Source organism: Girardinichthys multiradiatus, chromosome 2 (assembly GCF_021462225.1).
Source record: "Girardinichthys multiradiatus isolate DD_20200921_A chromosome 2, DD_fGirMul_XY1, whole genome shotgun sequence".
In the NCBI taxonomy this organism is placed as follows: domain Eukaryota; kingdom Metazoa; phylum Chordata; class Actinopteri; order Cyprinodontiformes; family Goodeidae; genus Girardinichthys; species Girardinichthys multiradiatus.
In genome coordinates, this window is record NC_061795.1 from 40568598 (window position 1) to 40593428 (window position 24831).

Here is a 24831-nt window from a genome sequence, read left to right on the forward strand (position 1 = left end):
TACATATATATATATTCTTATTGTGCCTCTTTTGAATTTGAGTCCCTACATTTAGAAGCAATATAATTAAACTCCCAAAGGTCTGCTGGTTTTTTGCTTGATGTGGTGGCCACCCGTTGCAGAAGAGTCTGGACTGAAACACTGCTGGAATACCTTCCTCGGTTTTATTCTGAAATAATCAGCTGCATGTTTCCGGCCTTGCAGCTGCGCCTCGACGCATCCAGCAGCAGAGATGAAGAGCGCCTTGCGGTCGCAGTAGGGACTTCAGACCTCAGCTGCGCTTTCACGCACAGACCGCCGCGGTCTGAGACGCGAACAAGGAGAGAAAATTTAAACCAGTCCGTCCTCCTGGTCGACCTTTCCAGTCTCAGGAGGGCTCATGGAGAGCGGAGCCTCGCTTGTCCGAACCGGGGGCAGCTTGATTGAATGCCTTTTACCACACCAACGCCGTTAGATGATTTCCATTTGGGATTAATTGGTTGATCAATGGCTCCCAAACATGCGCTCCGTCGCAGAGGTGCCCGCGGTGATACAATGGCAGTGAAACAGACGGTATGGGTACGGGAAACGGGGATGGTGGCCGTCTGTACGCCGAGGAGGTCCAGGACTCCGATTGGGATCATCATCGGAGCGCTCCTGGTTCTGATGATGCAGAGCACTTTGGCCGCTGAAGGTAAAACCCTGATTCTACCTTTACTTGATCCAAGACTGATTATTTCTTCCTTCGGATATAAATAAACCACCATCATACCATAAACTGACTGAGTTGCATCAGATTTCCGCTCAGTCCTGGCTTAATTGTTTATTTATACAGATCAGAACATTTATTCTGTCTCTGTTTTTTGGAGCGTATTGTTGGACAACTTTATTCGGATGCATTTAGCTGTTTAATTGATCCTCAAAATCTATGTTTTATTTGCCCTGTGAAAATGTATTCCTTATGATTTATAAGGTCCAGTGTTTGTTAACCCATAGCGGCCCTCACCAAGGTCTCCGAAACAGCGCGCTGTGAACCGCATACCTCCACTCACACTGTCCAGATCTTCGCATTTGGAGCAAAACTTTAAACATTTTTAATAAGAAAAAACAACAAACTAATTTCAGATTTGAGCCATCTAATAAATTATTGCGGATACGATAAAAACCCTAAAATAACCTCAACCGAGCCATCTTTAAGAGGAACATTTAGTAGAAGACGTTGAGCGCAAATGCCTCTAATGTGTTTTAGACATTAACACCCTGGTTTTTAAACAATATATACCATGCATTTCACATACCCTAAATATGCAAAACATTTAAACACATAATGCACAAGATCAGAAACAAGGTTAGGTTAAAGAAAAAAACCTTTTGTAAAGACAAATGTTCAGATAGCCTCACGTCTGACTCAACTATACTTTGGTAAAACAGAAGAATTCATTATTGAGAGAAAAACTGCAAGATGGCCTTGTAATGTAGCTGTGAAACAAGCCCAGACCATCATCCTTCCACCACTGTGCTTGAAAGCTGCTACAAGGTGTTTTGTTTTAGTTTCTTCCAAAGCCATACTTCATGGCCAAGCATCTCTAATTTGGTCTCATGTGGCCAAAGGACAATGTGGTTCATTCAGAAGATAATTTGTTGTGCCACCACATACTCTTGTATTTATTTATGCTTTTTAAAGAGAAACAGATTTTTCCTGGTAGCCGTTCCAAAAACAAGCCATACTGTTCCTGACTTTTTCTAATTAATCCATCCTCATTAGCTGTACTGTTTTTCTTGCTTACTGAGGCCTGTAGAGTCTGAGTTGAATCTACTGGGTTGTTTACTTTTTGGGTTCTGTGAGAATTGCAGAGTCTGACATTAGTGTGAATTTGCTAGAATATTCAACCCGGGTAAGATGGGCACCTGTGTTCAAATAACCTTTCTCTCTGCAGAATAATGGACCTGAGATTGTTTGGAAATAGAACTAGTGTAGCTTGATGGGCAGCAATTGTTATTTCTCTCAGGTATTGCTGATGTCTTTCCTTATTGGCAATGTGAGCACACACCTGTGTGCTCTAGATCAGCAAATCAGCATTGATGCAGGATGATGATCCATTAATGAAATGCATTCATTTGCAGCACCTGGCTGCCACTTTACTTCTTGAATCCTTAGAGTATTATGTGCTGATATGTCAAACCATATAATGGAGATTGGCTTTTTACCATAGTATATATATATTCCAATCAGTATTCAGACATTTAATTGAAATATTTTGGCTCTCTAGATTTACATTTCTGTCTTGAATGTAAATTTGACTATAATATACAGATGCATGCAAATGAAGAAGATTATCAAACTATTTGGAAAATAACCTGCTTTTTTGCTCGGCTCGTGAAGCAGAAGGAAATCACCCACTCACACTCAAAAACATTTTGTCCTCCACTGTGCCACTTATAGGCAAGCGTTTCCATAAATCCAACAAGACGACTCGACTTTCTTTCTTTCACCTGCTTACTAACCATTCAGGTGTTCTTCTTTCTTTTTGTAGTCATAAACATTTGCAGTTACATGTTTTTGTTTTCTATGTTTTTAGTCAGGATAAGATGTTTGGGAGGCCGGTTTTCGGCTTGTGTGTGTCACTTATGAGCGTCTGCAGCTACGTACAGTATGTGTATAGGTGTCTTCTATGTTGGTTATACATCCACGGTCGGTAGCTGTAACTGAAATAAAACAGTGCATCTTCCAATAGTGTGCATCTATGACTCTGTTATAAACATCCAAACAGTAATGAGGGAGTGGAGCTAATTGGCTATTCTTTCCTTTTTTAAATGATAAAACCAGGCTAATATTTCAGCATTCCTATGTGGTCATCAGTGTTAGTGTGAAGTAATTATATCCAGATTCAGAGTGTAATCGCAGCGCTCTTACACGTTTTCTGTTCCTTATTAGTGGAGATGTATTGTCACCATGGGAACGGATCTGCAGCTTATACATTTCTCACCATGTGTCCACCTTTGTCGGTCAGGGATTGAAAAAAAACCCCCCATCTGAGCACCAAGTTGAAAAGTGCTGCCTAATACTCAGTGATAGATGACCAAGCAGTGTGTGTGCTGAACTCTGGTGAATTTATTAATGTATTCTGCTTCCTGCTGCCAAACATGTATGCTGTTGATGTTATGTCACTGGTGTATGTGAATCTTTGCCAAAATTTTAATACAATGCTTTTAATTAGAAAATTCATTTTTTTTATATAAAGTCCATATATGTGTAGGCTGGCCAGTTTTTAAACCCCAAAAATACCTTTCTTACAGTGTAGTCATTTTAGTGATGGGAGTTTTTGCCAGTTGGAATGAGCATAGAGTAATTGAGATTTTCCTCCCCCACCTGTTGCTGTACAGTAGTGGTCAGCTGGCTGAAAAAAGGCTACCACACTTTTACCTTGGTTACAAGAAAGATAAATTTTATTGTACACTATATCACATCTTCCTTTAAACACATATGGACTTGAGTGACAGCCTATTCTTAATCCATGGGGTTTTATATTATGTCGACCCACCCTTTTGCAGGTATAGCGGCTAATCTGGAAAGGCTTTTCACAAAATTCTGTGTGTTAATTGTATGTTTATTTTTTAACACTTTCCCATAAGCGTATCTGTGAGGTCAGACACTGATGTTGGACGAGAGGGCCTTGTGCACACCTCTGTAATTCATCCCATAGGTTTTATTATCAGGTTACAGTCATGCACACACTCAGATTTAAAAACCTAACTTCACCAAAATGTATTTTTCGAGTCACTTTTGCCAAAGCTGGATAAAGGAGGAAGGTGTCATGATTGTGGTTGCAAAAGGACCCAAGTGCAGAACGAGGCTCTGGCAAAAAATAATAACAATAATAAACACAGAGAAACGCATATAACAAGGAGATGATCAAAATACACAAAAGAAAATATATAAACCCAATGGTTTTAGTTTCTGTCATAAACAAGAATCATTTAGTGTGTCAGTCAGTCAGTCAGTCAGTCACTTTCTACCGCTTATTCCATAGTGGGTCGCAGGGAGCTGGTGCCTATCTCCAGCAGTCTATGGGCGAGAGGCGGGGTTCACCCTGGACAGGTCGCCAGTCCATCGCAGGGCAACACACAAACAACCACACACACTCATTCATACACCTAAGGGCAATTTAGAGAGACCAATTAACCTAACATTTAGTGTGTTAGTTTTCCAAATGTTTTGTCTCTTCCATGATGTTATTCCTTTCTCCTACAGCATCAATTATGCAATATAGGTGATGAGGTCATCTAGCGACTCTTACAATCAGTAGCCACTTCCCTTATTGAGGAGTTGGCAACAGTGATTATGCAAGGAGCCTTCCAGCTTTTCGTCTCTGCAGAGAGAAGTCAGCCAGCAGAGAAACTGAGACAAATGAACCTGTGAGAAATACTGTAGCATAGTGGACAGTCTCTCTAAAGAGAGATGGGCTGAGAGGGGACATAAATTAATTGTGACTGGACAGACTCATACTTTATTTATTTATTTATTATTGTAGTATTTTGTTGATGTCAGAAAAGGATAAAAAAAAACAAACACATAAATGAAGCATCGCTTTACTGTTTTGGGGTCTTAACCGATTTGTCCAATACAGGGACTCTAAAAAGCAGGGCGGTACTAAGAGGCACTAAATGTCTGGCCTAAGAGTCAGTGATAAATCCTGATGCCGATGATGATTTATCCTGCGATAATCAATTAAAATGATCGATAGCGCTGATTAGGTACAGCAAAGCTTGGCTCCTCTAAGTCTCTTGTGGTTTCTCGTAGGGGACGATTTGGCTGAAGATCAGAGCTCTGAGAGCCTCACAATCTGATTAAAGGTTTGGTGTCCATTGTGCTGCAGAGAAAAAAGTTTTCCCAATAGAAGGTGGATTTCTTTGTTGTTTTTTTCTGTATACAAGATTATGTAAAACTATGTGTTGAAGAAGTGGAGCATGAGCAGGAGCAGATTATGTTCAGCTTCAGATTATGTTCTTTATTGTTGAGGTTAAATTTAATTTTGACTGGTTATCTCAATATAATTAGACTACAATGTAAATATATTTTATGCATAATATGCTGCCTGGCATTTACATAATCACCCATCTTTTGTCAGTGAACTTGGCTAAGGCTGTTACCCACCGTGCAACAATGGCATATGCTAAATGCAAGGTTGCTCAAAACTTTAAAAAGGTTAAAGGAATATTTTGGCTCTTTTGATGTAAGGTTGTATGAAGTAGTTATGAGCAGTCAGCATTTTACCAGATTTAGACAAGAGGGTGGTTTGGAGATTCGGGGTCAAGCCTGCCCCTTTGGGAGAAAGTAATCGTCTCCTAAAGTTAATAACCGGTTGTGCCACCCTTGGTGCCACCAACTTCAAGCAAGCTTTTGTGATAACTGGCAGTGGCTCCATTGCTTCACTGTGGGGACATTTTGACCAATCCTTCTCTGCAGATGTGTTTTAATTCAACCAGGTTGGTAGGTGATTAAGTGTGAACTGTCTGTTTACACTCATGCTACAGCATCTCAGGTCCAGGCTTTGACTAGGCCACTCCAACACCATCCTTTAGTTTTATTTTTTTAAGCCATTCGGTGGATGGACTTGCTGGTGTGCTTTAGATCATTGTCCTGCAACTTGACGCAAGATTGCCTGAGCTTAAGGCCACAAACCGTTGGCTGGACGTTCTCCTTTAAGATTTTCAGTTTCATCAGTTACTCATCCAGGGGCTGAAGCAGATGATCATGTTACCACCATGTTTGGTAGAATATTATTTTCTTTCTACAAAATATTGTCTTAAAAATCTTGGGGATCTATTTTTTTATTTTGGTCAGTAGTGGTTTTTGCTTTTAAACTCTCCTATGGATCATTATACTTTTTCTTGAATTGTGAACACACCTTAAATGAGGCCTGCAAGACTTTGGATGTTGTTCTGGGTTGTTTTGTGGACTCCTGCAGGACTTGTTGATGCATTCTTGGAGTAATTTTGGCAGACCAGTAGGTCTTGGGAAGGTTCCCCACTTTTCCATGTTTTCTCCAGTTAATGAATAATGGCTTTCAGTGTTAATATCTAGATTCTCAAATTCTTTAGAAATAACTTTAATCTTTTCAAAAGTGGTAGATTTGAATTAATTTGTTTCTCATGTGGTCATGAATGACTTAAGATCAGAGCATGATGTGTTGTTTTTTTTATATCTCTTATAGTTTATGTTGTCAGTTTGTTTTTAAGGGATTTTTTGATTCGTTGGGTCTGCCAAGTAAATTAATCACAGTTAATTCATGATGTATCAACGGAAGCAATTTTTCACATAGGATCAGTTTGGTTTGATTAGTTTTCTTTAACCCTAATAAATAAAATCCTAATTTTAAAACCATGACTTGTATTTACTCAGGGTGTCTTAAAATGTGTTTAATCATTGAAAACAATTAAGAATGACAAAAAAAGCAGAAACAGAATGATAGATCTGAAAGGGGGCAAATGTTTTATTCTTTTTACAACATTGCACACGGGTGAAATAGGTCTAAAATAATTAATTGGACTAATTATAAGTATTCGATTATTGAAACAATCGTCAACTAATTTATTAATTGAATAATCTTTAACCGGAGTATACACACTCACACAATTGTTCAAAAAATATATACGTTTTGCATTTAAAAAACGTTCTTCGTCTGTAAATATGCTCTAGCCGGAACTCCTCAAGTGGCCTAGCTTTGGCTTCACCTAGTTCAAATTCTGTAAAAAATGTCCTATTAAGCACCTTTTACTAAACGATTATTAATCGAAAAAATAATCAACTGTTTAATCAATTATCAAGTTTCTATAATCGTAAGTTGCAGCCCTATTGTGGAAGTGAGTTCCTGTGTTTTTGTGCCAAACTTAGAAGATTTTTTTTCAGAAGCTTCAAAATGCACTAAAAGCTCTGAGCTCAGTTTGGACATGGACACTGTCTGTCAGCTGTGATTTTTTTATTTGTTTTGGGAACACCGATGATGGTTGACAGATGAGAGAACTTACTTTGCTGCAACCTGCTCTATTTTGATGCCATTCATTTGGCTTCATAAGGATTGGTACTCACACACACATGCCCACTCACAGTTGAGAGCCGTTCCTCGGTTTAGGAACCCTGACAAATCGAGTGAATGTAGGCACGCGGTCCGCTGTCTCCTTTTTGGAACACAAGTAAAAAATGTTTCAGAGATTCAATCCAAAAGATTTGCAGAGCCCCATTTCACTTCTGCTCAATCTAGTTTGTGTCAAAGCATAAGATGTATTATGAAGAATATGTGACCAAACGCTGGAAAATAAAGTACAGTGTCGTTGCACGCTAGCTAAAAGCTTGCTTAAGTCCAGGATTATGGCAGCAGTCCTAGCTTATGTGCAACAATGTGAGCAGTAATGAGACTTGCATTATGCTGTTTGACAACTACAGTTCCTTCTCAAAATATTAGCATATTGTGACAAAGTTCATTATTTTACATAATGTCATGATGAAAATTTAACATTCATATATTTTAGATTCATTGCACACTAACTGAAATATTTCAGGTCTTTTATTGTCTTAATACGGATGATTTTGGCATACAGCTCATGAAAACCCAAAATTCCTATCTCACAAAATTAGCATATCATTAAAAGGGTCTCTAAACGAGCTATGAACCTAATCATCTGAATCAACGAGTTAACTCTAAACACCTGCAAAAGATTCCTGAGGCCTTTAAAACTCCCAGCCTGGTTTATCACTCAAAACCCCAATCATGGGTAAGACTGCCGACCTGACTGCTGTCCAGAAGGCCACTATTGACACCCTCAAGCAAGAGGGTAAGACACAGAAAGAAATTTCTGAACGAATAGGCTGTTCCCAGAGTGCTGTATCAAGGCACCTCAGTGGGAAGTCTGTGGGAAGGAAAAAGTGTGGCAGAAAACGCTGCACAATGAGAAGAGGTGACCGGACCCTGAGGAAGATTGTGGAGAAGGGCCGATTCCAGACCTTGGGGGACCTGCGGAAGCAGTGGACTGAGTCTGGAGTAGAAACATCCAGAGCCACCGTGCACAGGCGTGTGCAGGAAATGGGCTACAGGTGCCGCATTCCCCAGGTCAAGCCACTTTTGAACCAGAAACAGCGGCAGAAGCGCCTGACCTGGGCTACAGAGAAGCAGCACTGGACTGTTGCTCAGTGGTCCAAAGTACTTTTTTTGGATGAAAGCAAATTCTGCATGTCATTCGGAAATCAAGGTGCCAGAGTCTGGAGGAAGACTGGGGAGAAGGAAATGCCAAAATGCCAGAAGTCCAGTGTCAAGTACCCACAGTCAGTGATGGTCTGGGGTGCCGTGTGAGCTGCTGGTGTTGGTCCACTGTGTTTTATCAAGGGCAGGGTCAATGCAGCTAGCTATCAGGAGATTTTGGAGCACTTCATGCTTCCATCTGCTGAAAAGCTTTATGGAGATGAAGATTTCATTTTTCAGCATGACCTGGCACCTGCTCACAGTGCCAAAACCACTGGTAAATGGTTTACTGACCATGGTATCACTGTGCTCAATTGGCCTGCCAACTCTCCTGACCTGAACCCCATAGAGAATCTGTGGGATATTGTGAAGAGAACTTTGAGAGACTCAAGACCCAACACTCTGGATGAGCTAAAGGCTGCTATCGAAGCATCCTGGGCCTCCATAAGACCTCAGCAGTGCCACAGGCTGATTACCTCCATGCCACGCCGCATTGAAGCAGTCATTTCTGCAAAAGGATTCCCGACCAAGTATTGAGTGCATAACTGTACATGATTATTTGAAGATTGACGTTTTTTGTATTAAAAACACTTTTCTTTTATTGGTCGGATGAAATATGCTAATTTTGTGAGATAGGAATTTTGGGTTTTCATGAGCTGTATGCCAAAATCATCCGTATTAAGACAATAAAAGACCTGAAATATTTCAGTTAGTGTGCAATGAATCAAAAATATATGAATGTTAAATTTTCATCATTACATTATGGAAAATAATGAACTTTATCACAATATGCTAATATTTTGAGAAGGACCTGTAGAGAAAAATACCTTTTTTATTCCATTTTACTGTATGTCTTCCTTTTAGGGCTTTTAAAGCATAGCGCAATATTTTCTCTGTAAAAATGCTAACTTTCTTTATCCAGTAACCAGATTTTAAATTGTGTTTGATATTACCTTTAACCTGACAGAGACTTTACAAAAATTATTTTTTTAATGAAAATGTTATTAAGATTCAGTCTGTAAAACCATTAAACCAAATGAATGAAACATGGGAAAAATGGAAAATGATCATTTGGCCGGCTAAATGTTAATCATAACAAGTCTTGACATTGACTCTGCATGGGTGTCACATGGACCCTGCACCAAAATGTGAAGCAAACTCGAGTTGATTACAGCATTTTGACTTGTCAAACGCAACTGATAACATCATTCCTTATGCATTGCACTACAACACATTCACGACTGAATCAATGAACAGGCAGTTCTTATAAAATGGTTTTCTGATGTCAAGTCTATAAAGTATTAAAGTTCTTCCTGGGATGCTGATAATATTCTGACTGCTGTAGCAACCACTTGAGATCAACAGGTTGCAAATAATATGGCACTGAAGCTAAATTTAAGCATCAGTCATGATGCAGTTTAAGATGCAATCCCATTTCTTAGCCTCAGCCTACTGTACAGATTTCTGGTAACCCTGTGGCTTTTAAATATGTGTTACAAGTGATAATGGTTTCAGTATCCACTAATAAAATACGGCAGTCCATGATAACACCAACTAGATATCATATTTCTTATTTCTTTTCCCCAACTAAAACTGATGTTCCAGATAGCTGTCCTGAGTTTTGATCTCTAACACAGATTAATAACATTAAAGCAATCTATACAATTAGTTAATCGTTACAATTTATTATACCCAACAAATTTTGAAGTAATTTTTTAGTGCTTACATTACAGAATATTAAATGTTTTTCTCAATTTTTCTCTTTATTGAATAATAACAAGCTGATATTTGCTGGTTGATTAGTCGGGCTATCTGCTCCGATAGCATCAGCTATCACCCTGCAATCAGCTGCTTAAAAGACATGCTGCCTTTAGCTTGCCAACTGAAACTGTAGCAACCCTCTTGAGACAGCTGACTGGCAGTATGCAGCAACAGAGATGCACAGATGCTGTACTCTGTGCTAAATGGAGCTAGCTGGAGAAGACTCTGCTAGTTACTCATTAAAATTAGTTTAAACCATTGAAACAATATGATGTAATTGTAAGAATAAGAAAATGTATACAGATGTTGCAGTAATTAGCAACACAAACATTAAGCAAACTACTTAGCATCAGGAACAATTTAAAGTTGCTTTAGTTTGAATGAGTAAAACAAAGAGTTAGGCGTTACACGCAGAAGGAGGAAAAGAGACTGTGCCTTACAGGGAATCTCGTTTCAGGAGGGTTACTCCACCCAGTATATCAGCTGGCATACTGGGTGGAGTAACCCATTAAATTCCAATAGTTCCAGCATGCCAATTAACGGTTTTAAGCTCGATAAAGTTATTATTGTGCAACTATTTTCTTTTATGTTGTTAAGATATATGGCATATGAAATATAATTGAAATCATCAATTTAAGAAATGTTGTTGTAATGTAAAAACAGGGGCATTCAAGAAAGAAATATTCTGAATATAAAATTACAAAACAAAATGATTTTTTCAGCATTATGTTAAATACGCAAAACAATTAATTACTTAAAAATCCTATAATTCAAATAAAGTTAAATTAATAAATTAAATTAAAGTTAATGGACAATGGCTTTACTGTGATTTTCTAGACTCTTAAATTCTTCAGTCTTTTCAAAATGGGTAAATCTAAATTTGTTTCTCATCTGGTCATGAATGACTAGTGTATGATGTGTTGTTTTTTTATATCTCTTATCATACTTTATGTTGACAGACACTTTGTTTCTCAGGGATTGTTTGATTCCTCAGATCAGCCAAGTAATAAGGCCTGAGTAAAAATGTGGTTAATCACAGTTAATTCATGATGTAACAAGGGCAGCAATTTTTCCCATAGGACCAGTTTGGTTTGAATAGTTTTTTAACACTAATAAATAAAATCCTAAATGTATAAGTAGTCAGGGTATCTTTGTCAGATATAAAAATGTGTTTAATCATTGAAAACAATTAAGATCCCAGTAGGACAGTAGTAACCCTTCTCAGATATAGCTTAGCGATTTTGCTGCAGCACCTCTAAAGAACAAATTAAGTAAAAACACAGAGGAAAACACACATAGACTTTGTTTGTTCACTTGCACAGTAGTTGTGCTCATGGTCTGGGATGCATTGTGGGAAAATCCTCAAAACATCAGTCCTGTTTAAAAGCAAAGTTGAAGAAATGTTTCTATTCGTTGGGGAGAAGGAATTGCAACATCCCTAAGCTTTTGCCATGAATGAGTTAAATGGAGGACAAGGTGAAATGACTTGGAGTTTGGATAGGCATTCCTTGTTAAATGTTGACATTTTATGAAGATAGGTTGAAACAGTTGGAGCACAACCTTGATGTCTCAAGGAGAAAGTCGTCATATTGTAGCTTTAACTCATGCCAGCTGCTCATATTTAGACATCAGCTGTCCCTCTTTGCATCACCATCACACTGCAGCTTCTCCGCTCTCATTTATTTTTCTTCCCCTGTGTTTGAGGAGTTCAGGTGATCTAAGCTAATGGAATGATTCAGTCAGGGGTTGATAAGCGGACAAAGTTCCCACATCTGGTCCATGCTGCTGGGATAGTGAGGGTGTATGATTGGGCGGCTGCATCCTTCCAGCACATGTTCTCTGCATTAAAGACGCAGCAGCAGCTCATTCTGCTTGGCTGCACTCTGCTCTGTAGTCCTCTGCATCACTCTGAATATGCTCTGCTGGGGATCTTTAAATCAACAAGAAGTGTAGATTTAAACCAGGCTCGTTGATATTCTGATTATATGTTTGACTTTTAAGGCCATGGAAATATTAAAGAGGAGACTGTTGACTCTAGTACTTTTGCTCAATTAGACATTTGTTCATGTTATGTTGATAGATATTTATACATTATCATAATATTTTGTGCTGTATTGTTTGTTTTTGACTCCATTTGTAATAAGGGGCTGTAGTTTGCTGCAGTCAGTGTGTGTAATGATGCCTACTGTCATGGTTAACATCTCCTCTGGCAGCGCTGTCTCTCCTCTCTCTGTTGCCAGGCAGAAACACAGTTACATCCCCACTATCCAAATAAGACTGATTATATCATTTCTGTTTGGGATTTTGACAGAGAAGCCAAGGTAAATGCCTCCTATAAAGGATAAGGATCTGCTTCTCATCCTCAACAGTTAAATGCTTTCATCAAAGTAACAGACAGCTCCACTCTATGCTGCGCTCTGAAGTTTATCATCTATTTCTGGAATATGTGTGTATAAGAGAGTTTTCATTAGCAGATTGTAAAAATTTATCCAGCCTGAACATTAAATACATTATGCATGGAGGGGAGGCGCCCCCCTACTGCAAATCACCCGGGATGTCGGAAATTATTTTGGATACATCGCTTCTATAATCCCAATTAGCCACACTTTGTGTTTTTGTAATCTTGTGGGGGCTGTGAGGGGTTGCATGTTTTCTCTGTGCCGGTGTGTTTCAGGAAGGTTAATTATTTCCAGACTGCCTCCAGTGAGAAGCACTTTGATGTACAAAGCGTCTTTACAGGAGAGCGCCCCTCAGCTGAAAGCTCATCTGCACGCGTGCACCTTTGTCTCTGTCTACTGCCATGAATCGCGTTGTGTCTGTTTTAATTGACTCTGGGCTGCAAACACAAAGGCGAGCAGGTTTTGTTGCTTTTTGCCATAAACTACAGACATCGGTGTGCAAGTGCATCATGTTTCTGTCCAGATGTCATGTGATCCAGTAAAGGTGCAGCATGTAAATTAGAGTGTGCTGACTAATAACTCTGTGTTATGTAAAATATAAATCGAGGAAAATGTATAATTGTTTAAGGTTTTATCCATCCTGGGAGAGCAGTGCATCTACAAATCTGCTGTATAATACCTTTCTTTACTTTTTGATTTTTCTTTAGGTGGTTATGTTACACAGGACAGTGTTTTACATGATGAAAATATTTCCAAAATTATGCAAATAATTGTACTAGCATAATTTCATACTGAAAAAATATAGAAATATCCAACCTTTAATTTGAGGTGATTTATTATTCTGTGGCAAATTTAGATTTAAATAATTTTTAATTCAACCAAAAAAGTTGTTTCTGATAGGAAAAGAGATAGATATCTCTCAAAATCTAATAGAACAATTTAAAAAGGACATAATGGAAGAAGTATATCAGAATACTACATAAGACCATTAAACAAAGGACTTTTTATACAGAAACAATTGCCTACACAATCGTGAGGAAGACTGAGGACCTGACAACTGTTCAAGAGGTGGCCAAAAACACCCTGAACTAAGATGGTAAACCACAAAAGGTAATTTCTTCACAAAGTGCTGGATACAAGCATATTAATGGAAAGGGAAGTGGAAAGAAAAAGTGTGGTTAAAAAAGAGGCACGAGCAACAGGGGTTAAAATGGTCTTGAGAGGACTGTGAAGCAAGAGCCGTTTAAGAGATCTGGGGGGAGGTTCTCAAGATCTAGACTGCTGGTGGAGTCAGAGCTTCAATCAGATCCAACAATGCTGATGAGGGGAACGCCTCTAGAATGGAGAATTATGGTACCATTTATTGTTATTGAGGAAAAAAAGATTATCGTGTTAAGAATTACGATTTATCATAAAAAAAAGAAGTCTAATTAAGTCAGACAACCCCTAAAAGCGACGGTGGGGTTAGGATTGTTACATTTGCTGTCCTTTTTCCCAAATGCTGTTTCTTTAAGAGCATCATTGCAATCAGTACATTTAAAATATGATTTATGGCTAATATGTTGTACTGTTTTGCTGTGCAAATATCTGGTGATTGCTAAGATATTACAGTGGTCTGGTTATGAAGAGCAGACCTCTGATGTTGGGCGGCTTGCCCCCATCGTAATTGCAGGAAAATTTATTGTCACAGTAAATATAAATTATGAAATAAAAAGTAATTATACCTGTTCACTCATAAAACGTGTCCAACTTTTTTCCACTTGCTTCCTTTTTGGGTTTATTTTTTGTGTAGGCCTTATTGCATACATTTTAATGGTGAGGTGCACGGCCCAAATGAGTGTATATTTCTGTTCCTAAACTTTTAGCTTCCATGTGACTTCATGCTGGTCTCTAATTGGTTACTTAGTCACAATCCTGGCAGCTTAGACAAGCGGGCACGAATGTCACTCAAACATACGGAGGCAAACGAGAGAGACAACAGCAACAACGAGACAGGAGAAAGAAAAATTCTGTCATTTATTTACAAAATGATAATTTCATGAAGCTTTTGCCGGAGGAAAAACAGTGGATAGAAGGAAATGCTGAAAGAATTTGGCCAGAGTTAAAAATCCAGCAGCAGGCAAGTGACTGTGGATGGATTTATGTTGAAGCAGGGTTTATGGTTCTGTTGTAATCCAAGATCTCTAGTCTGCAACCCTGAATTTTTTTATCACCAGCCGTCACTATGCAGTTTACAGACAAAATATGATCATTATCAATCTTCTGGTCTGCTATCTAATCAATTAAGGAACTATAACCCTGACTCTGGCTCACTAGCTGCAATTCCTTTACAAATGTGCGTAAAACATTGTCGATATTCTCCTAATGTCAAAAAAACACAATTTCGCAATTGCACTGTTTCCATTAAACAAGTAATGCGGTTAAAATCACACGTGAATAAGTTTGTTCACGCAATAACTACCTACTACCTCCTGTCGTCTTCTTCGCCAGTACCAACATCCCGTTGTTGATCACGTGACTCGTGTGATGTGAAAAAAAGTGTTTCTATTGTAGTTTTGCAAAATACACTAATATTGATACGGCAAAAAAAGACCCCACCTCATCTTTTATTAAAAATATGGAGTTTTTTCGAAATTGCTGTGTTTCCATTAAGCAAATTTATTTTCATAATTACAATTTGTACAATTTGATGGTCAACAGAAATGCAGCTACTGTTGGATTATTTATGTTCATTTTGGACCATTCCTTCTGGGTGTTTAGCATTTATTTTGTCAGTAAGTTATAAACAAGCAAGAAACCCTCCATAAAACAAGCTGAAGTGTATAATTTTGGAGCTTTAAGACATAGCCTTTGAACATACAACAAACTATTCCTCCTATGAGTTGACTAAAAAAATTAAAACATATCTGCCTGGAGGCGCTGGTGCGAACAGGTTATCAGCAGGAGACAGTAACAGTTATTTTATTTCCTTTCAAAATCTGCATTAGATGCAGAAAAGATCAAATATAAATGCAACATTTAGTTTGAATCTGGGACAAGAAGTGGCAGAGGCTAAAGTTCTGACTCAGCTTAGCAGCTCGACTGTCATTATAATCACCATCATCATCTGCCGTACTGTCACAGTTATCAGTGTTTTTGTCACCAACTTATGCGAACCAAAGTCAGACTTTGTTCTTTGCACACTTCCGTTTCTGTTTGCTGTTGACTTTAGAAACAGAAGTGGGTTTCATTCTGTGATTTGTTTTCTTTGCTCCTCTCCACACTCAGCCTCAGGACCATGGAACAAAAAGATAATTTTTTGACAGAAAAATGAAATTCAAGAAAATGCTTTGCTTTTTCCAGAACTCCTTGATGTTAAGGCTTTTATACTGTCTGTCTGATTAGGGTTTTCGTCAAGAAAAGCCTTCCACAGTTATACATTTAGTGGTGCCATTTCATTCTAGCTGTTTAATAATCAATATTTTATTTACTTAGTTGAGGATTTCTGGTGGGATTTTTTTGATTATTTGCATGCGTATTCTTTTGTTTTCAACTTCTGTAAAGTATTTTGTGTTACATTTAATTGGGCAAATAAAATCGAAACAACTGTACAATTATTAATATTTCTTTGTACTGGACACTGAAATAAATGTTCATGGACATTTTTGACTTAGAACTTTGAGGTTAACCAGGACGTTTTGGATAGTACTCAGCACATTTAGTATTTATAAATATCTAAAATCAAGTGCTTTCAAATATTTGGACAGTAAAAAAAACTGCAGTTTCATAATAATATTGGGTTTCATTTGGCAGCTGTTATATTCAAATTGTCTTACATTCTTTTGCATCTAATTAAAAAATTTGTCTTGTCATTATATTCAAATTCCCACAATCAGGAGCAATCACAGGAATCTATTTCAGTGCAGTAGCTTATTTATCTCATTATGTCTGTCTAGTGAGCTCAAGTCACAATGGTGTGTAAATGGAGGAATTGCTTTCGATGACAAAAGGTAAATTATTCCTCAGAGACAAATCAAAGTCAGACTGCATGGTTCTGACCTCACAGAGCTCATTCTGCAGTGTTTTTTTTTTTTACCAGCCCCAAGAAAAGAAATAAGAAATCTACATAAAATATTCATCACTGCGCCTAATCAGACATGCTGTTCGAGACCTAGTTTAGGTGTTAGGAAGCTGTAAGCACTCAGCAACCAAGATTGGATTCTGTGATTGGGAACATTTATAAAGCAGTGGGCTGTTGGCTCTGTATGAAATTCACAAGGAAGACCAGAGTGTGGTCAGTTGCAAACACATTAGAAGTTAGTCTCTAAAGCAGATCAGCATCTTTAGTCTGTCTTTATAATTAAGATTGAAGTGAAGTTCTGACAGCCTTTAGAAGTCAGTTATGTCATCACAGATGTTAGAAGATGCTTCTCTATGTGTGTGAGGGCTTTACTTTGTGGTCCAGACAATTACGTAATGGGTGGAAACTAATTAATGGAGCATTCATTTTCTCAGTCCTCTTTTTTGACGACAGCAGACTTTATTGTCGTCATCATCTTGTCACCAGCTGGTGGTTAAATATGGTACCGACTACACTTAATCAGATTAGTGTCGGAAGTTTTTTTTAAGGCCAGTAGTGAAATGGCACCGTGTGCTCACACAGAATGTGACTTATAAGAGACGAACACACGTGTTGTACCACAGGGGACACATTAAGGGCAAACGCACATCATGGGCCCAGCTTACTAGTTGGCTTGTTCAGTGTCACAAGATGAATCCTGCTGCAGTTTTGGCTTGTGTTTATTCTGGAAAATCAATACAGCTTCACCACTGTACACAAAATCACACAGGCACACCAGGATTAAACTTATTAATGTACTAAAACTATCTACTGTTAAATATGTGAGTACTTATATACATGAGGGTGCACTTCAGCTACTAAGTGTTTTAAACCCTTTAATGAGTTAAAAAAATTATCGACTTTTAAATGATCTACTTATACTTCTTTTGTGTCAGTACTACAACAGCATCTGTCTTCATCTCTGACAATGTTTAGAGGAAGTCAATAATTCTGACAGTTTTCAAATATTTTTTTACTAGAGCATGAGCTTTCAACAACTCAGCTTGGTGAAATTATGTCCTATAGTAACTAAATATTTATATAATTTTTACACTTTCTCCTTTTAATTTTGGGTTCGTGCTTGTAGCATACAATAGTTTTATAGTTTTTATTTCCAAGACCAAAATCAACAAAAATGTAAAAATGCTTAACAGAAAAAAGCTGAGAGCGCAACTGAAAGTTGCCAAAAACTGACAAACTGACAAAGTTTCCATCTCAAATTCGAGTTCATAAAGTGAAGTATTTAGGGATATTGATCCACATTGGAGGAGGAAGTCAAGAAAAATATGTTGTCAGAGATCAGTAAATTGGAAACCTTACAAACCGGCACCCTACATAGCGATTTAAAAGCCCACTGTTACAAGCCCTCTCTGTTGGTTAGATCTTGTAATTTGTGCTCCAGTGGTCAGCAGGAATGTTACTCTGATGTGAACAGGGATGCCTCAGCACATTTCTCCTTACAACTGAGTCACAATAGCCTACTTTGGAACAGTGAGCCAAACAATAGTCATGCAAGTCTTTCTTTTCTCTACTTACTCAGTCTGTGTTTTATTTGTGAGGGTTTAACTGCACCACAGTAATGTAGATGTCAAAACATTATTCCGAAGACACCATCTGTCCCACCACTAAAAATCAGTTTGTGTACATTTATCTTTGTCATAAAATGTTGTTTGACCCTACAAAGTCACTTAAAACTAACGCTAAACATATGGTGGATGGAAGGGAAGGTAAAATACTGACATACAATCTGACTTCAGCTGCAGTAAAACATTCTCCTTTGTTTTGCTCAGACAGACAAAAAAATTAATTGGAGCTGGAACTATTTATCAGTGCTAAACATGAAATAAGATTGTTTGAAAAGATCGTTTTTTGATTTAACACCTGAGGAGTTAAGTTGAAATCCCTATTCATTGTCAAACTATTAACATTCGTTTGTCAGGATTTTAAAATAAATACCTTTTCAATCTATACCTTGTTCTTGAATATAAACAAAGATTGTAAATATGTAAAGAATTTTTCATTTGAAGAACATCACAGTTTAGCTTTTTGTTTCACATCTAACTTGTCTTTAAGCACAATGACACATTTTTAAAAAACCTGCAGTTTTTACATTCCATTTTACCAAGTATCTCTGCACTTGTACAGTTAGTTTATTATGATTAAAAATATAAATAAGTATAACTAATTCTGTTGCTTGTGGTGGCTATGTGTCCGAGGTGTTCCTCGCCTCTCACCCACTGACTGCTGGAGGTAGGCACCAGACTCCCCAGTACCCCTCCACCCCCCATGACAAAGGATATTTTGTTGCTTTGTTTAATAGTCTCATGCAACGGCTCATTCTTTCTTTTTTGTTTTGTTTTTTTGTTACACTTTTCCAAAAACAACAGATAAAACCAAACTGAAGTACCATACAACTGTAAATTGAGACCAAGACTCTGTGTTCTAACTGTGTGGCTTTCATTATTGAAGTCCTGATGCAATACAGCCGGATTGTATTTCCCCCTAGTGCCACACATGGGCTCTAAAAAGAGACACCTATTAATCTAGTGGGGTATGGCTCTCCATTTTACCTTCAGTGGAGTTTATTTAAACTTAAAGATAAAACAAGCTGCATTGTGTGCTATTCTGTAGACGCAGACAACTAAAAGCCACTGAGATATTTTTGGGTGTATAATAATCCGAATAGGGAGTCATGCTGTTCTGGATTTATCAGATTATCTTAAAATATTATCTACGGCTTGGAGATGTTTAGTTTTATGAATCATAATCTTCTTTTTCTGTTATATTTAACTTGAAGGTTAAAGGATTGTTCAGTTTTTTCCACATTATCTATCGCCTACATCTTGCAAAGACCCCAACGTATGAGCAGACTGAAAACAAAGAAAATAGCAGCAAAATGGCAGAGAGAAATTAGATACACCATGAGGCTTTTCCTAGGATTTCAAAAGGATTTGGTGTTTTGCTATGTTCATTTAGTAAAAGATTGTGGCAAGGCTCAAAATGTTTCTATGTTCAATTTCAAATAAATCAGACATGGTATAACAGTTGCAATAGTGGTTCCACCGAAAAGAAAATATTATTTATGTCTTGCCTTTATACAGGTACCAAAATTTGCATTTAGACTTTATAACTGTGGAGCTATACTTGATTTATTTCAGTTATGTAATTTCAGGTGGAAATTACTTCTAAAACCCTTAGGGCTTAAAAGGTTATTGAATGGTGTAAGCTGAAGAGGCAAGATGATATTCTGAAGAAGTTTAACTGAAGCAGAAACATTTGTTGAAGGGTATAAAGTAGCAATAATTCAAGAGTAAAACATTTTGAAGAAATGTGTTGAAAGAAAAAAGTATAAAGCAGAATAGTGAATAGTTCAAATGTAAATAAATCTGAATACCAGTCAGCTTTTTAAATGTAACAATGTTGCATCCCCTTCACTCACCTTGAATCAGGTAAAATACAGCACAAAGTTTGCACTATTGAGGTGGGAGCTGCTGGAACCTACAGTGTGCTGCAGAAGCTTGCGAACACACACACAGGTATCACACAGTTACTTTCATTTGTAGAAACAGTATATGACTGTTTTCTAGCTAAGCCTAACTGTAAACTCTTTAGATGGGCTTATTAAATCAGCATTTGTCTGAGACAGCATATTCGTATAATTTGTTTTGCAACCATGCTTTACAAACATTCATACACTTAAATGAACAGGATCTTATATAGAGGCAATAGTTTGGAATCCAACAAAAAATTAAATCATAAGATTATCCATAGTCATGCTTCAATGCATGTCAGTGAATATTTTAAACTTAAAGTAAATTGTAATAAATGGCATCCTTGTTTATGTCCTTACAGACAGAAAAGTGAGTTTTGATGCATTCAGTGAGCATAAAATAATTTAAGTAATGATTTAATAAGTCAGAGCTGATCAAGGCAAAAATTTGTAACATTTGGTCACTCACTTGCATGTTGATTTGTGCTTTTGTTTTTGTATTTTTAGGGATCATGGCTTTTATTTTGATAACAATCTTCACTTTGCCCTTTTCAGAGGAATGAGAATTTTCTTCTTGTTTGGGTAAAAAAAAATATTTCCTAACTGACTACACTCAGTTGTTCACTGCATCCTGTTCTGCTTCAGATTCAGAAATAACTCCAGCTTCAAGGACAATCTGTCCATGCTGTTAAATTTCTCACACAGCATTTTTCATCTTTAATTATTCTTTAACACTCTCAAGTTTCTTTTGTTCAAACTCATTCTTGAATCCTAATCCTAGCCTGCTTGTGATAAATTTTGCCTTTAGTGTGAGATGGCCTTCCTGATTTATTGGTACTCACCAGCAAATTGGCTTCACGGGTTTCACAGCTCTGCTTTGAAATTGTTGGCCTGATCCAAATGTGTGTCTCATATTTTTCCTGGCATTTTTATTGGCTTCCTGTTTGTTTTTAAATAGCGTATAAATCATTATGCTATTGCTAGATCCATCAACACTTAAACAAATACCATTTCAGCTTCCTCTGCTCGAATCCTCTATTCTTTTCTGAGCTGTTGTGGTCTGGTCTCTTTAGACCGTAAAAACATCACCTCATTTCTTTTTGTTGCCGGAACAAGTGAAGTTGGAAACGTTTTGAAGTACACCAGAGAAACAAACAAGAAAAGCAGCATCCATCCATCAGCTTTGTATGTCATGCTCACCCTCCCACAGAAACACTCATGAACATTTCCACTGCGATCCGTCATCATCTCTTGAGTTTGTGTTTCTCAAGCGAGGCCTCAGCAGCAGGTTGGCTCTGGGAAATGAAGCGAGAGGAGGGATTTGGGCTGGCATGCATGTTTATGTTTGGGTTTGTTCCTTGTGTTCTGCATTTCCCGGTAGTCCTGAGTGGGCTAATTTTTAATGTTCTGTATCCATCTGTGTGTCACTCTGTCCTGGCTCTTCTTGTTTGTGTGTTTTGAGGTCCGGTGCTTGTGACAGTCTGTGGCTCGGCTTTGTGCGTCGCTATGTGTTATCGTCACAGTATGTGTTGCTCTGTGTGTGAGCACCAAGGTAAACGGACATAGTCAGATGATGTAACAGTTTTTGTCCCCTGCGTGTCGCTTCACATGAGCTAAAGGCTTTTGAGTTCATTGTGTGGCAGACACACATTTTAGTTTTGCATGTGTGTGGTGGATAATTTCCTGCATGCATCTAGTTAAAAATAGCCATGAAGCCACTGAGCTTATAGCAAAACCCTAATCCCTAATTGTTTAAAGTGCAGACTTTCATTGTCAGAATGGAATAGTGAGGATGAGCTGTTTTGGTGAAGCTCAAGGCTTCAACATGGTTTCTGTGAAAGCCTTCGGGACCTTGCAGATGTGCACACCCTTGCGTTTCTGCTATTTTTGGGTCAGCTAGAGTGTAGAATTTAACTCCAAATTTACGGTTTTGCACTTTAGCTTAATAGGCACTAGCTTAACAATGCACTAGTAATTTCTTCTCTTAAACTAAAAACTATTTTTCTATCTTTGTGTTCCCTGAGAGATAAATTGTCTAAATATTGTTAATAGCATATATGATCACACAGTCACTCTAAACAAAAGATGCTTTTGTTTTTTTAATTTGACATGTCTTTTTTGCCATCTTTTTTAAATAGAGTTTAAATTCTGCACTTTCGTTGACCTCAGAAATCAGAAGATCCTACTGCTTCTCTCAACAGAAGGGTTTTCCAGATCTTAAATTGCCTTAAATTTTACTACCATGTAAAAACAAGTTTTTGGGGATGGATTAGAAAACATTGGGGTAATGGAGAATCTATTGACATCTTCTACTCCAATTTTCTACACCAACACTAGTGATATTTCCGTGATTAGAGAAGAGAGTGATGCCCCAGTGCTGTATTGTAAAGATGAGAGCCTTTTAGCAGTGGTTTGAGAAGATGAAATTCATAATGAATGTGCCTCGCGTGGTAAAATAATCATGGAATACTAAAAATGAAAGCTGTGAGGGAGCTGAGCCAAGCCCCAGCTTGTGTCTCTGTGTGTTGTGCTTTTTAATTACAGGGTCAGAGCAGAAGTGTCGTTACTGATGTTGTACAGAATAATCAATAAAATATGTGGCAGATGAGTTACCTTCATTATATCTAAAATTGTGAGGTTCTGCAATAAAATTGATGAGCGTTTAAGTCAGACAGATATGGCATGGAGGATTTAAAGAAATCAAAATCCACAGATTTAAAATCACAATAAACAAAAAAACAAGCTAATCACTTCTTTTTTGTCTGGATATAAGATCTAGGGAAAACAGGTTTATTTGCATTCACCAATCGTACAAACGACAATTTAAAAGACTTTACAGGACAAACAGAAATAAGAAAATTACCTTAAAGATATTATTTGTAATTTTGTTTATTGCCCTGAGTAAAAGAGTTGATAAAAGTGTTTTGAGGTCTACATCTAATAGATTTTATTTTGTCTGGCCCTAATAGATTAATCTACACTCACTGTCCACTCTTTTAGATGGACTTGTAAGTGTCAGCAAGTCATTGCATGTAGGATATCTAGAGGTGGTGAAGAGAACTTGTTAAGGTTCAAACCAAGCATCCAGATGGGGAAGAATGAGTGACTGAATGTGGTATGGTGCCATATAGACTGGTCTGAGTATTTCAGAAACTGCTGCTCTACTGGGATTTTATCATGTTTACAGAAAAATGATGCAAAAATGAAATTATACCTATTGAGCTGCAGCCAAAAATGAGTTGATCATGTCAGAGATCACAGGAGAATGAGCTGACTGGTTCAGGATGATAGAAAGCTCTAATAACCACTTGTTACAACCAGTGTATGTGGAAGACATCTCAGAATGTGAAACAGGTCAAACCTTGAAGCAGATGGGCTACAGCATGAGAAGACCACACCGGGGGCATTCCTGTCAGCTGAGAAGAGGAACCTGGGGCTTCAGTTTACATAGGCTCACCAAAATTGAACAGTAATGAAAGCCCTGAGTCATCCTACCTTTTATCAATGTTATTGCTGGCAGTGGTGTTATGGTGTGGGGGATATTTTCTTGAAACATTTCGGACCTCTTAATACCAACTGAGTTTAATTATATGGCACAGCACACCCGAGTATTGGTCCTGACCACATCCGTTCTCTTATGACAGATTGCACCCATCTTCTGATGTCTACTTCTAGCAGGATAATGCACCATGTCACAAAGCTAAAATGATCAAAACTGGTTTCTTGAATATGACAATGAGTTCATTGTACTCTGGTGGCGCCACAGTGACCTGGTGTCAGTCCAATAGATCACTGTTGGCATGTGATAGAACAGGATATTTACATTATGGATATGCAGCCAACAAATCAGATGCGTAAATAATATCAGTATGCATCTTGACCTTTAGGAATGTTTCTGACACATTGCTGAATCCACGCTGCAAAAGATGCAGTTCTGAATGAAAAAGGTGGTCCAATCTGGTACTACCAAAGCCTTACCTAATAATAAAGCAGCTGGTGAGTGTTGATTGTTTTGTTTTGCCCTGTGCGATCAGTAGATTTGACTGATCACATGTGTTAAAACATTTGTAATGTGAATGGAGTATATGAATGAAGCATAAATTGAAAGAATGAGAATTACCATGCCATAACCATTTTCCATTCAGTTTCTTTCCCCAGCTCTACTGCTAAGAGTTCAGAAAAAAGAGTTACAGCCGAGTTTTTATCAAAATGATCCTTGCTCCAAGCTGGACAAATAGCTGCAATAACTGTGGCCTAAATGTGCAGCAGGCTTTAGTCATCAGGGACCGTCTACTGTATGAAACAGTAAAAAGACCAGCAGCCCCTGTCTTAAAGTGGGATTTATTTTCAGGCAAATCATTTTCAGTGAATGTCGTCGGTGCAAGAAAACTTGTGCAATAACTTGGAGCACTTTATCTTGCAGTGTTCTGTAGGGGCTTTGTTTTACTGCCAACTGATAATTGAATTCTACATTAAATCGTTTTCACTTGTTCAGTTGTGCCGAATGATTTTCATATTTAACAGACTTCATCATCTTTATGCATTTCATTACCGTGTTCTGTTGCAACATAAAAATGTAACTTAGCTTTATTTGTAAACCCAACCCATCTTATCCATTGCATCTTTCACACAGTAACTTTTAACGTCCAGATCTATCTCTGCAGCTTTATGGAGACTATTCTGCTTTTATGGGATTTTGATTGAGGAAATAGATTAGAAATAGTGGGTAAAAGGGGTAAAAGAGCACGGGAATGAGATACAACCAATATCCTGTATCCTATGGGAATAATTTGACATAAATTTGAGAAGTGATTGGATTTAAGTTGGACCTATTCAAGGGCCGGTGTTATATTTTGATGATGTGCT

General features: G+C 37.7%; 1 protein-coding gene across 4 annotated transcripts in view; it reads left to right on the plus strand.

Moving 5' to 3' along the window:
- The first annotated feature begins 200 nt into the window (after nt 1-200).
- kiaa1549la (KIAA1549-like a) overlaps nt 201-24831 on the plus strand; it is a 126048-nt gene continuing 101417 nt past the window's right edge. For 3 of the 4 annotated variants that reach the window (XM_047347800.1, XM_047347809.1, XM_047347817.1), the window contains exon 1: nt 201-673. In XM_047347800.1, the coding sequence (XP_047203756.1) occupies nt 487-673 (187 nt within the window). In that variant the 5' untranslated portion in view covers nt 201-486. The remainder of the gene's footprint in view (nt 674-24831) is intronic. The other variant, XM_047347827.1, reaches the window with a different exon arrangement.